The 13,948-nt window shown below is 40.0% G+C and overlaps 1 protein-coding gene across 2 annotated transcripts in view; it reads right to left on the minus strand.

Moving 5' to 3' along the window:
• sorcs3a (sortilin related VPS10 domain containing receptor 3a) overlaps positions 1–13,948 on the minus strand; it is a 104,573-nt gene that overhangs the window by 9,710 nt on the left and 80,915 nt on the right. For both annotated transcript variants that reach the window (XM_057036351.1, XM_057036352.1), the window contains exons 12-20: positions 12,326–12,402; positions 11,030–11,121; positions 9,930–10,037; positions 8,946–9,063; positions 8,730–8,863; positions 7,150–7,263; positions 6,862–7,033; positions 1,007–1,193; positions 147–280 (exon numbers count right to left, since the gene is read on the minus strand). In XM_057036351.1, coding sequence (XP_056892331.1) covers positions 147–280; positions 1,007–1,193; positions 6,862–7,033; positions 7,150–7,263; positions 8,730–8,863; positions 8,946–9,063; positions 9,930–10,037; positions 11,030–11,121; positions 12,326–12,402 — 1,136 coding nt within the window. The remainder of the gene's footprint in view (positions 1–146; positions 281–1,006; positions 1,194–6,861; positions 7,034–7,149; positions 7,264–8,729; positions 8,864–8,945; positions 9,064–9,929; positions 10,038–11,029; positions 11,122–12,325; positions 12,403–13,948) is intronic.

Consider the following 13,948-nt stretch of genomic DNA (forward strand, 5'->3'; position numbering starts at 1 on the left):
TAATGGAACAATTTGATTAAAAATGTCAGTTCCAATATGATGGTGGAGATTTTCCCCAAACAGTTCATTTTATTTAGTTGATTTGTTAACTTTTTATAAGACGATTTTTTTCCCCCATTTTTAATGAGCGTTGTGGGAAAACCTACCTCCGTATTGTTTCCGAGCCACCAGAAGTACGTTACAGTACGTGGATGACTGGGCAAGACCATTGCTGTAATGTTCACTTCCTTGTTCCTAATGACCACAAAAGGTGCCAGAAGCTGGACCTGTTCAACTGGACCTAATAAAAAGAACAAGAATTTTATTTTGGAATAATCGAATTTCTTTGCTTTCTTTTCTCATCAGTTTAATTGAGGCCAGACTAACCAGACTACAACGTTCATTTTATTTGCCATTTTTTCTGATTGTGCATTTTATTTCTTGTGTCATAATGCTTCCGGGATATCGCTGGAAGTCGACCTGACAGGAATCTTGGATCCTGTACAGTAATCTTTGGGATAATGTTTGCCAGTTTGACAAAATGAAAAACACAGCTCATGTCTTTATTATGTTCTCATCTCATCTTCTTAACCGCTTTCACCCCTTAGGAGTCATGGGGGGATACACAATGGGCAAAGGCAGGGTAGTCCCCTAGATGAGTTGCTAGTTTATCGCAGGGCCCTATATCAGTATTTATAGGTGTGGTACTTTGCTCAAGGGTACCTTGGCAGTGCTGTGAAGGTGTTCGGGTACCTTCTCCTAATTCCAGAACGCCTCCCATATTTTGTCTGTACTGAGACAGGAACCGGGAACCCTCCGCTTCTCAGTCCAGTCCCCAAAAGATTGAGCTACCACCGCGTCTTTAATATTTTGCATTGTATTTTACCTGTGTTAAGTAGTTTGACCATTGTACATTTGCTCTTGCACAAAATGCTCAACAGAATGCTCCAAATAACTTTAGAATAATTTCCTAATCCTACAACTAAACTAAATGTCTTGGAGCTGACAGATATTTTGCTTCACTTACATGTGACGTGTAGGTAGAGTGTTGTGGTATCATAACCCAGCATGTTCTCTGCCAGCGCCGTCACACGGACAATTCCAGCAGCTTTGTAGACATGTTTGATTCCCTCCTCCGTCCAGCTCAGGTTAGAGTAGGACACCGCTGTCCCGTCACCAAAATCCAGCTGAATGTTGGTGCGCATAGAGTCACCCTGGAATGCCAGGAAGTTACTTGTTAGAAAGTTTTCCATCTTTTTAACAATTGGAATTACATGTATGTATGTGGAAAAAAAAAGGGTTTAGCATGGAAAAATCTGATGATCCTTTTTGGAAGGAAGACATTTTTCAACCAAAGTATGCAAGAGAATTATTACAACACCCAAAAAAAGGATTTGATGTTAATATACACAGTCCTTGATAGATGGCAGCAAAACATTTCACACACGCTATCTAGAATATTGTAAAGGCAAGTGCTTTAAATTGATTTTTTTTATTACAAAGGTTAAATTCTAGTGTCAAATTCTCAATGACTTCATTAGGCCAAGACAAGTTGAAGGTCACTCTATGTAGGTTTTGGTGGGTCTGAATCTGTCACATTCACCTTAATGGCATACATCGCATGGACAGGCTGACATAATGGTACAGAACGGTGCTTATTAGATTAAAAACCTTTACCTTTTAATAAGATTTGTGCTAATTGGTACTCAAGCACCATGTGATCTACTTAATAATTGGATTTCTTCAAGGGTATTTAGCATGGTAAAGGAAGAAAATGCTTCATCTAACTTAAAAAATTACATTTATCTGATACTTCAAATTGTTTTACTAATGCTTTAATACTAATGCCTGGTGGAAACAGTCATTGAGGAATGTAGCACCAGAAAATTTTCAGTGAGATGTGATCCTCACCGGCTACATTATGCAGAAAGTCAGTGCAATCGTTTCATGAAAATAAAATAGAAAGTTATTTGCTTGCTCCCTAGAAAAAATTTCCACAAATTTTCCACATGAGGCTAAGGTTGCACTAAGTTCGTGGACATAATTACAAAACTGGTTTGGAAAATTGCCAGAAAATAGTTGTAGATGACATAAAATTGCTCTGAATGAGGTTATATAGAGAGAGAACCCACACTATTTTCAAATTGAGAGCAAGTTTTGTTATTATACTGTAAAAACTAAACAACCAAGAGAACCAATGAAGCTCCAGAAGGTGTACCAGTTATATCATAACTGTCCCACCCTGGGGGTTTTACATTCAACTGATAATCTCTGAAAATGCATGGATCAACATGGTTTTTCCAGTGTGCTGCTTAATTAAACCTTGTTTATCATTTGATGGCTCAGAGATTTCCATATATACATTCATATATGTGTCAGAAAATAATCTACTGGTGTGCAGTGGCCATAAAACCTCCGTAACCCCTTTGAAATTTCATGGTTTTCTGCATTAATTTGTCACAAAATGTCATCTGATCATCATCTCGGTCAAGGATACCGACAAATATAACGTACCTAAACAATAACAGAAACATTCTGAGAACAACCATTAAACTCTCATTGTGCTAATGGAAACTGCTTGTGAACACTTAAACTAATGACCTTGTAACAGCTAATTTGAGTCAGGTGTTAGCATACCTGGAGTCTTATTAGGAAAATGGGTTTGGAGGTGTGGACTAGAGCTATGTGAACTGTTAAAACCACAAGCACATTTTGAGTTTGCTCCAGACTCATGCCTTGCTCAAAAAGGCTTATCAGATCTATATAAACCTAGAAAGGTTTATAGAGTGATTTAATCAAAGCACAACAATGACACTGTTTGGTAGTGGCAAAAGGTTTGGTGTACTGATTAAACTAGGATCGACCTTCACCTGAGCAGTGAATATAATAAAAACCTGACCTGAGCCCTGTAGAGAGGGGTCGGAATGACTTGAGAAGCAAATATGATACCAAATGAATGCAGAAAATCAGGAAATTCCAAAAGATTTACTTTACATCCGAGCACCACCTCCATGTTGGCCTGTGCAGATGTGAGTTTTTGGTTGTATCCTCTGGGGATCACATCTGGTGCTCTCTGAGGATCAGCGTCCAGCTCGGACATTGGTGGCTCCAGCTGCCACAGCCTCAAAGCATGTAAGGACAAACCACCCTCCTCCCCATGGCTTACTGTCATTAGCGCTAGTGGGGCCCTCATTTGTTATTATGTTACACGCTAGCTTTACCACAACACACAGTGACAAAACTTTAATACATCTATTATTGATTGGGTTCCCCTGGGCATGTGGTGGTTTGCTCAAGAATTATTTGACAGCACTTGTATGAACTATATCTTGGATGAGGTCAGGCACTTGTGTGGTTTGCTGCTGTCTTTTCTACAGTGTAGCAGGACAGACCTTAATTAGCTGGCGTGCTAACAAGACTTGGCTTGGGGGTTGCAGTGTCACTCAGCTCCTCTCCGTCCATTCTGCGTTCATGCTTGACTTCTGTATCTGCCACAACGGGCTTCGCTAATCTGCATGAGAGTGATGCTGGCCTGTCTCTCTAAATGTCACTTTTGGTCTGTTTGTGTGTGCACATGTGTCTCCCAGAAGATTTAAACACATCAGAACTGAAGCTTTCAGGCAACGCTGGAGTTCCCAATAAAGGCGCTGTTGTCAGTGGACGGGGGTGGGGGTGGTTGGACAGACAGGCAGAATTTGTTCAGGTGTATGCCGGAAAACATTATATCGACTGAGCGTTTCTGCTTTGGCAGAAGCGTGACAAAGTTTGTAAAATATATCAGCAATATATTTTAGTCTTGTAATTCAAGACTTCTGCTTATGAGCCAGTTTGAATTTCAAATTGAATCTAAATCTGATTAATGCAAATGAGAGCAACAATCATTAAAACAAAGATGTAATAGATTGCATTCAAGAGAAAACTGGTCTTCATCAGCAATTTTGAACCACTGTCTTGAAAAATGTCTTGCTTTGACAAAGTGAGCTAAAAATTTAGGTTGTGTATCCACAGGAGCTGTGCCTGTCATGTCAGATTACAGTTATCAGCAGAAATCTCCAGCTCACTAATTCCACTGAAGCAGGAATACATTTGCCAAAACACCAGTGCAAACAAATGTCAGAGTGTAAAACAGTAGATAGATGTAGGGATCTCGCCGTTGCCTGTTTTTCTTTGATTTTCAGTCCTGCCTCCCCCTGTCTTCCCTCCCTACCTCTTATTAAACCTCGTCTGTCTCACCTGTGTCCAATTGTCCTCCCCTTCTGTGTATTTAAACTTACTTCGGTCTGTCTGACAGTCTTTTATAAGAAAGCATCGAGCATGTCCCACGTGTACTCTGTTTTTGGATTATAAAGTATTACATTATTACTGCTTGGACCACTGACCTAATTCTCTCTGCTGATGTTTGCCTGTTTTCACTGCTGACCGGAACAAGCCTAGTAATTAACTAAACATTAACACTTTCCCATCTGTCTGTCCTATAAAGAGCCAACGACCAAATATTCAGGTATCTAAAATTACCCAGCTTATCTTTGATATAAACAGTAATTTTTCTTTTTTTTTTAAAAAAAAAATTGTGATTTGCTTGATGTAAATTCAGCACAAACAAGTCACTTGTCTGCTGCCACCTAATGAAAAACTGTCTCTTTTTTGAAAGCCCATCTGTAAGGGTGGCTACGGTTTCCATGACCGTTTCCAAACAAATCAAGAAGAGTCCTAACAAGGAAAATGAAATATCGCAACTTATCGTTTTTCTTAGTGTGAAATGTGGTGAGAGAGCTTTTATCCATTAAATATTTAAAGGCAGAGAGGAAGAAATGCAGCCACGGCAGGCTTCATGAATATAAATTAAACTTTGAATTCACTGAGCATATTCCACAAATTGCACTTATCCACAATGAATCTGCAGCCCCTCTCATGTCACCATTCTCACAATCGTCCTCGTGATGAAAGAAACACTAACACTTGAATTCTAACAGAGCAATATGACAAACGGATTTGGACAAAACCAAAAGGGATCTCTCTGTGACCTGTTACAAAAGTCCAACTGTGTTATTTTTGTGGCGAGCAGAAATAGCCCGGCAGGTTTGCTTTAGAACTCTGTGTTCAGATAAACTCAGTAACCCCGGGATACTGAAGTCCACTGAATGTAATTTTCACTATGGCAGTTGGGGTACTTTAGGGAACAACTATAGGGAACAAATGAACATTTTGACTCCTAAGTTGATGTGTTACAAAATGACCAACTGTCAGGGGTTAAATTGTGATTGCTAGACAAGTTAGATCAGTTCCAAAACTTGTGGGGTTCTCCCAGTCTGAAGTGGTCAGGTAGCTATCCAAAGTGATCCAAGGTAATAGCAGTAGTGAACAAATAATTGGGTCATGGATGGCCAGGACCCATCGGTTTGTTGTTGCTGGTTCAGATGGAAAAGTGCATCACATTTTGTTGAGTATGGCTGTATAGCCCCGGACCAGTTGGGGTACCTTTGAGACCCCCGTGTCTACTTTTTTCAGTTACAGGTTTGTAGGCCTCACTTGTAGTAATCCGGTCTTCACTTAAAAAACCTTCAACTAAACAAAAGGCCTATTTAAAAGCTTAAGTAATTTCCATTGTAGTTCATTGTCATCAAGATGTTATAAAAGGTGTTTGAGAAGCCAATCCAAAGTGCCGTGAGTTCTGACAGGAATTAAGGAGAGGGGACACATTTCTCGTGATCTGGCTCTTCTTTTCTTAAAACAAGGTCCCGAGAGGCAAAGCTGCAACATTCCGTATTTTCACGACCACAAGGCGCACTGTATTATTAGGCGCATGCTGAAACATACAGTAAAAAATGACAACGGAAGTAAAACAGTGAGTTTCGACACATTTATTGAACAAAATATTAATTCTTCCGCCACAAAACCATCAAAGTTTTCACCTTCTGTATCTGAATTAAACAGCTGCACTATTTCAATGTCCAACATCCCGAATTCCTCTTCTTAATCATCTGAATCGGACTCACCGACCGGTTCCGCTTCAGCGTTGATTTTGTGAAAGCTCTTCCAATACATGAAGACGGTATCATAGCCCATGTGTCTACAATCCACCCGCATATGGTGGCATAACTTGCCTGCTGCTGCCTCATAGTCTTTGTGAAGGAGTGTTCGCCTTTCGTCACCCAGCGCTCTGTCCGTTTCCGTGGCAGCCGAGAACCACGGTGAACGACGACTTCTCGTGCCCCATTGTGCGTATCGCCACCGTGCTGGTCCCTTTTTTTCTACTGTGTGGGTCAAAGGGATGTCAAAAGTCAGAGGGATCTCATCCATGTTGGTGATGTGGCTGGGCACGGTTATCTTGTCGCGGCAGTAGGTGCGGAAGATGGCCACCCTCTCCTGGTAATCCGCGGGCAGCCGCTGTGCAACAGTTGTCCTGGCGCATATGCTCGATTGCCATTTTCAGCCGCATATTCGATGGCCTGCAGTTTAAAGTAAGCCTCATTCATACGCGTCTCGCTTGACCGGCGCCATTTTAGGGAATCCTTACGCATAGGTGTGCCGCTAATCGATTGGCGGAGCGTTTACCGTAGTGCACCCATCAAAGGCGCACAGCAGATTTTGGAACTCAGTCCACACACAAGGTGCACCGTCGATTTTTGAGAAAATCTCAGTATTTTAGGTGCGCCTTATAGTCGTCAAAATACGGTACCTGGAGAAGCTTATAGCACCACATGATCCAATAGGCCGCACCACTCTCAGAGTGCTGGTCAACCAGTGGTTTTAACATCTTTAAAAGTGGAATAGGTGGCCAAGCCCCAGTCCTTATTATATTAAGATGGTCACTAAATCATGGCCTCAGGGAAACATCTATCCAAGCAGAATAATAAAGGAGTCACATTGGTTTTGTCTTACCTCATCCAGATGGACCAGGAAGGTCACATTGCTGCCAAGATTGGCAGTCAGTTTTCCATCTTTTGTGGTCAGCAGGAGCCCTTTTGGAGGTCGGATGGGGCATTGCTCTTTTATAGCGGTGTACATCTCCTTCACTCCTTTGGTGCAGTTGTTCAACACCACTTTACGGTATCTTTGGAGACCAAAGGGCAGAAACTTGAGCTCAAACTCACATGTACCCAAGACAAATCACAGAATTTTATTTATATATATACTTATATATATATATAAGTACAACATTGTACACACCCTGTGCTGTTGAAGTAGTTCTGACCCAGGCTGCAGCCTCGGGAGACCATGGAATGATTAAACCAGAAGGCAGGGCGGCAGTTCCCGTCCACACTGCGTTCATATCCATAATCACTGTGGAACAGAAAGTCAGTCCTCAGAAAGCTGATGAACGGGATTATACAAAAATAATTTTAGGAATGGAAACGACCTACAAATATGTGATTTCTTGTGGATTTGGTTTATTTTTAAATTAAATGTTATTAAATATTTAAATAGATCTTCATCAGGAAATGTTTGCATATCAATGTCTAATAAAGTGCAACTTACAACAAAAATAAACCTTGTTTTTCTCATTAAAGTTATCAACGGAACTTTGGATTGGAACTCATATAAAAGTTAGGATACCCAACCCTCTAATAGCCAGTGTTACTCCCCCCCCAACCGAAATAACTTCAGTAAAACCATTCCTGTTGTCATCCAGTCTGACGATGTCTGAGAAGTCATGTGGCCAGAAAAGGTTGTAAGACATGTCTTGTGGCGCTTTATTTCTTCCTAACTAGTGTCAGTAAACCTTGAAGAAGTTAAAGCATGTGCTGAATAATCTCCAGGAAGAAGGTTTTAATTTACTTTTGTCTTTGATTTCTCTGTGTTCAACTTCATAGTAGTTCAGCGAGAACCAATTAGCATTTGTCTTTTCCTCTCCAAGCTATTTACATAAATACTGTGTATTGGGATGGCTTTTATTCAGTTATCTGTCATTACAAGATAAAAAAAAAATACATCAATTTAGGATTTACATACAAATTGAAACTATTTATGCCCCCCCCCCACCCCACCCCCCGCCCCTCCCCCGGCATCTCTACTGAGTTAAAAAGCAAACAAATGTGACATTAAGAGCAAATTCTGCACGATGTTAAACTGTTCCGAATATTGAAGGAACTTGAGGTAAATAAAGTAAACTAATAATACACAAGTTGCATCTATAAAAGAATATTCAATACAACAATCTGCGTTGTATGATTCAGTTCCTCAAAAGATACCCTCAAAATAAGGAAAACAATGAACCTTTTATGAAAATGAATCATGGCTGCGAATGAACAGAAATGTGTTGCTGTATTGGAGATTCGTACTCCTAAACTGCCATGAATGGCTATGTTGTTGCCTGCTGTATTATAAAACTGGTGGTGTACTCCAGGCGGACACCTGAGTGAGACTCTCAGACAAGCTAACCCATGGATCCACATTCAGCTGTTGATAAGAAGCTGCTTGCCATTTGTAGCACATCAAAGTCCTTCTTGGCCATTAATTTTGCTAGTTCTAAAATATCAAACCCCCTTTTACATAGAATATCCTGTTGCTGTTTTATTAAGACATATTTAGTGGAGTTCAGGATCTAATATATAACAGCTGTGCTGTTTTATCTTACACTTAACTGACCTCCACTTCTTCCAGAGTTTCTATCAATTTTTGTTGTATCTTTTCAAGTTCATGTTTTCAGTTGTGTAATGGAGGCTGTTGTGAAAAAAAAAAAACAGTCGCAGGTAATTGCTGACTGGAAAAGTAGAAGAAAAGCATCGACTGTGCAAATCTCATCTTACCATTCAAAATCATGAGCTCGGCAAATACAGGGCTCGGCTGAGAGGATTCTGGAGTAGTCCCTTCCCAGCATGCAGAAGTTTCCAGGCCTTCGCTTCATGAAAATTTGTTTTTGTCCCATCACACAAGGTTCACCCTGTTGGCAAAACAAGACGGCAGTTGTTAAGAGTGTTCTTATTTCCAAAAACAATCACATGTAACATCTTAGGTTTCCTCACCTGATTATGTAAGTGCCAAGTCTGATAGTCTTCCTCTGTACATTTCCTGCTGTAGATAGATTTGTAATCTATCTTGATTAGCTGCCATTCTGAACGGTGGCTGAAATGACCAAAAAAGCTGGAGGGACAAAATAAAAATACCCCAAGTCAAAACTCCCCAAACACAACCATTTCCACTACACTCGGTCCCCTAATATTCATGGTCAACAATTTTGACCCTAGGTGATAGTTTCCAAACACATAACATACAATCCCACTGCGACGCAGATGAGGCCCAGCTCTAGCTACGCCAACTACATTGGCTTCTCTTTAAATTCCTTGTTATCTAAACTTCTTCCTACATTTGCAACACTCACAATCCCATCTGCTATGCTATCATGGGATGGAGACATTGCCGCTCTCTATCTAATCTGTTAATTCAGCTCTTGGCCATTTTTGTAATTATATCTAATTTCTTTCACGTGTCATTTGTCAGTTATTGTGTTTTTATTGCGCTAATGTTAAAGGTAACCTTGAGTGTCCTGAAAAGCACATTTTCAAATGAAATGCATTATCATATTAAAAGAAAAACTGTTAGTATGCCATTACTGTAACTTAAAAAAATGAAACAAAAGCAAACTGGCTCAAAGCTCATTGCTTTGCAACAAAAATGAGAAAACTGTAAAATGAACAACAGACAACTGTTTAACAATGACTGAAATATGTATAGAGCACATTGTTTATACCCATGCAAAAAGGACTTAAAAGCACAACAGTGTATCCCAGGTAAAGGAATATTATAAAAACAAAAGCATCTACAATCACACTTCACATTTTAAATAAATGCATCAAAAACATTAAAGAAGTATAAAAATGCTCTACAATGCCCAAAACAATAATCATTGCATTGACTTGATTGGCTTGTTACTGAAACACAACGCCCAAAGGAAGAGAAATCCAGCAGACAGCGAGGGTCTTTAATATATTTTAACATTCTAGACTTACGTCATGATCTGATTCTCAGTCCCAGCCTCCACTAACACTCCATCCACAAATAGAGGCACAGGGGAGAAGCTGTACTGAGTCCACTCTCTCCCCTCATCAAAGCTGATCCTGTGTGTGTCAAAATGTATTCACATCACAAACACATCAGTCAGAACATCAAATCAGGCACATAAGATATCAAAGCCTGTTCGCAGCAGGGCACGGACTGTAGGTGTACATTTTAACCCCATGTGCCTGCACAATTATGCCTTGTGTTTTAAAAGGTGAACATTAAAGCTACACCAATCAGGCGTAACACCATGGCCACTGAGAGGTGAAGCAAATAACTGTTTATCATCTTTATGGGATCTATTTAGTCACAAATTAACCTTTTGTCCTCAAAGTTGATGTGTTAACTTGATAATTGTACTGTTAGGTGATTGGGTCAGTGCTTCTCCAAAACTGCAGCTCTTGAGTGGTGATCCTGATCTGGTCAAGCCCAAGATAGAAACATAAGTGAACCAGGCACAGGGTGACGTGCAGACAGCCGGGGCCTAACAGATGCAGGTGGGGTGCAAAGCGTGATACAGGTGGGCTCAACAGACAAGCTATGGTAGCTCAAACAATTAAAGTTGACGTTGGTGCTGATAGAAAGGTGTCAGAATACATACTGCTTGATTATTTGCTGTATAAAGATCTGGTAGGAAAACTAGCATTGTACAGTAGATCCACAAACATCTTTCTATGTCATTGAATTTTCACATTTCCTCTACCGCTGCTCTTAAATTGGGTTGGAGGCAAAACATAGCAGGCTACACTTGACTGGCTCTAAATCTATTTTCAGAATTGCTGCAAAGACACTCCAGAGGATCTGGCCTCACCTGGATAAGCCTGCAGTGAAGTACACTGATTTGGCAACAGGAAAGCAATACGCTCGTGAAAACACTAAAAGGCAGGCCACGGGTTGTTGGCTTTCAAAGATAAGTGGACGGGGGAAAAAAAATCTAGATTGTGGGATTAGGCATTCATTTCTAAATCTAGAGAAAGCGCTGTGGTTTGCTAAATGTGCTCAACAAACCAGGTGTGATGCAATTTCAAAACTTAAGGAAATGTGGACGTACCATAAGTGGCGAGTTGGCACAGATGGCTGTTTGACAGCGACAAGCGCCCCTCCTTTGTCCAGAAACCATACATTGTGTTCCTCTTCAAAAATCTGAACACGTACAAACCACAAAATGATTTTCTTTTCTATCTTTATTTATAGAAACATTATTTTTGAAGCATCATTGGTTCACAACAAGTCTCCTATGTTTCAATTCCCAGGCTGAAGTCACAAGTCCAAGATGTGTATTTCATCTTATTTGGAGATTCAAGTCTACATCTGAGTCTGCAGCTGATTGTTACACACATGCTGCGATAGATCGAACCAGCGTGCACACAGTATTAGTGTCTTGGGCTCAATAACTGCTGGAATAGGCTCCTGCAACATCCTGAATCCAATTACACAGAATAAACACTAAGTGATGCTTGACATTAAGAAATTATGTTGGAGTGAAGAGAAGAAATGCTTCTATAGAGAGCGTTGTTACAATGGAACAAGGGGAGAGGACTAAAATGACTTTGTGTTGGACTTTTATTTTAGTTGCAGCAGTTTCTTCTCCATTGGTTTCAGAAGGGAAAAATTGCTGATCAAGGATTTATCCAGGTCCAGCATGCTAACATTTCCATCAGCTGCTGTTGGTTTGGCCCCAGCCAAAACCGACTAGTTGTGCAAATAACTGCACAGGTTTTTTTTGTCCAACCTTTTGCAAAGCACTGAGAGACAAATTTGATTGTAATAGATGCTGTATAAATAAAGATTGATTGACTGATTGAACTGTGAGTGACAGCAAGTATGTTGCAACTTCTTTTAGCCATAATCCAGTTAAGATTTAAATTGTGGTCTCAGATTGGCATGCCCCCTTTGGAAGAGGATTTGAAGGTGCAGCACCGTCCACAGCTCCCTGAGCTGCAGAGATCATCAACCACACATTTGGGAGCTAGTTCTCCCTTTTCGCCTCTGCAGAGTTTTCACGCCACTATTTGAAGTTGTCAAGCCAGGTTCTCTCTGCCTCTGTGTGAGGTGTGTATAGATGACATTGGTCATCCAGGAAGAACCGTTTCACCAGAAACTATTCTGGGGTCGTCTGGATGTCAGATCCAGTATAGTAACCACTCATAATGGAGCACTTTGGCATCTAGTCCTTAATGCACCGACTATGGTGTTTATTGTAAATTAAGGCTGTTGACTCAACAGTCAAAGATCATCTTGTTTTACATTGATCAGGCTTTCTCTTGAAGAACAACCTGTTGTAATGTCAGTGTTGTAAAATGTGATAGTGGGGTGTAAAATGAGATACATCTTGGGGTAAACGCACCTTTCTCCAGCTATTGCCCGCATCAGACGATACAAACATGCCGACATTGTTGTACGACAGCTCCGCTCCAATATTTCCTGATTTGGAAATACCAACAGAATATGTGACACAAAAAAACAACTGGAAAATCAAACAAAGACCTGTTGCAGACAGTAGATTTCTGTAGGTTGCAGGGTCAAGCCTCTAAGTGGGAGATGAAGGAGAGCAGATGACCTCTCTCATTTGGGTTAGTGTTAAACCACAGCAGGAGAGAGTGATGTCTATTTACAATCAAATTCAAACTGGAACTTGGAGATCCCAAAAGTAAAATTATCAATGATTCCTATAATTTGACTTAAGTGCTGAATTATGAGATTCAAGGAAGAAAAAACCTTAACCCTTTAAAGCCGTTTGTATCATATTTGATACGCGAGATTCTGAGACGTCTCTTTTTTCTAAACCAAAATCAAGTGTGGCAGACCACTGTCCTCTCCAGAAACAACTCCAACACCACACCGTAAAAGAGGCTGCAGTGTGCCTCTTGTGCTAAAAAGTGCTATGCAAAAAAACCAAAGAGAAAAATGTTGTTGTTCATGTTCTATATTGTCAAAATGTTATGGGCAAACTTTGTTTTTGTGTTAACATAGTCGTGAGCTAAAAGTTGCCGAAATCGCCTAATGTATCATATTTGAAAAAATGTCATAAACAAAATCAAAAAAAAATTGGGATTTTGTTAAAAGGTTCAATAAACATCTCATTTCCAAAAAATTAGAATTTTCTGGCTATTTTTCGATGTGTCAGGCTTTATAGGGTTAATTGGACAATTATGAATCTCCTTCAATTCATTTCCATAAACTCAAGGATAGGCAATAATCAAAAATTATCTATATTCCTGTTTTGGTTATTGGACGATATTTACTTACGTATTATTATTTTTCTTTGTGTATTTGCCGTCTGAAATACATGAAAAGGATGATGGGAGGAATCTGTAGCACGTGAGCTTGCATCCTTTGTTCATCTAATCTACTATCTTGGCTCGGCACCAGTAAACTCTGGTGTAATTTGCATATTCTGCAATTGCATGGATATCTTTTTGCACACCTTTCTTTTGTTATCCTTTTCATCTTTAGTCATATTTTTTTTTCTTTTTCTATGCATACATTTATTTAATGACATTCATACTGGAAAGGACAAGAAAAAAATGTCATTGTACAACTTGGCTTTTGTTCTGTTGTGCAAATGATAATGGACATTTTGAATCTTTGATTCGTTTTGATTTAGATTGTTCTCAACATGTCTGTGAGATCATCTGAGATGTTAGGAGCTCATCCTTTCAAGATGGAACCTCCATAGATCAGCCTTGTTTGCCAACAGAGGTTGTTGGATGTCTGGGAATATTATCACCAGACATGGGAGAAACATTCTTATAGTCTGGGCATATATAGGTGCTGATGGAATAGACCCACCATGTTTGTTATGTAAATATAAATCAATACCCTTTTCCAACATTCAATCAAATGGTGGAAAACAGACTGACAAAGACTTGAAACTGAGGAAGCCAATCGATTGTTTCTGAAGGCAGGTAAATGGATGTTCTCGATAAGGGAGGCAGTGGTGCGGTGCTAGCAGTGTGGCCTCAGACCA

Source organism: Takifugu flavidus, chromosome 6, assembly GCF_003711565.1.
Source record: "Takifugu flavidus isolate HTHZ2018 chromosome 6, ASM371156v2, whole genome shotgun sequence".
NCBI classification, from domain to species: domain Eukaryota; kingdom Metazoa; phylum Chordata; class Actinopteri; order Tetraodontiformes; family Tetraodontidae; genus Takifugu; species Takifugu flavidus.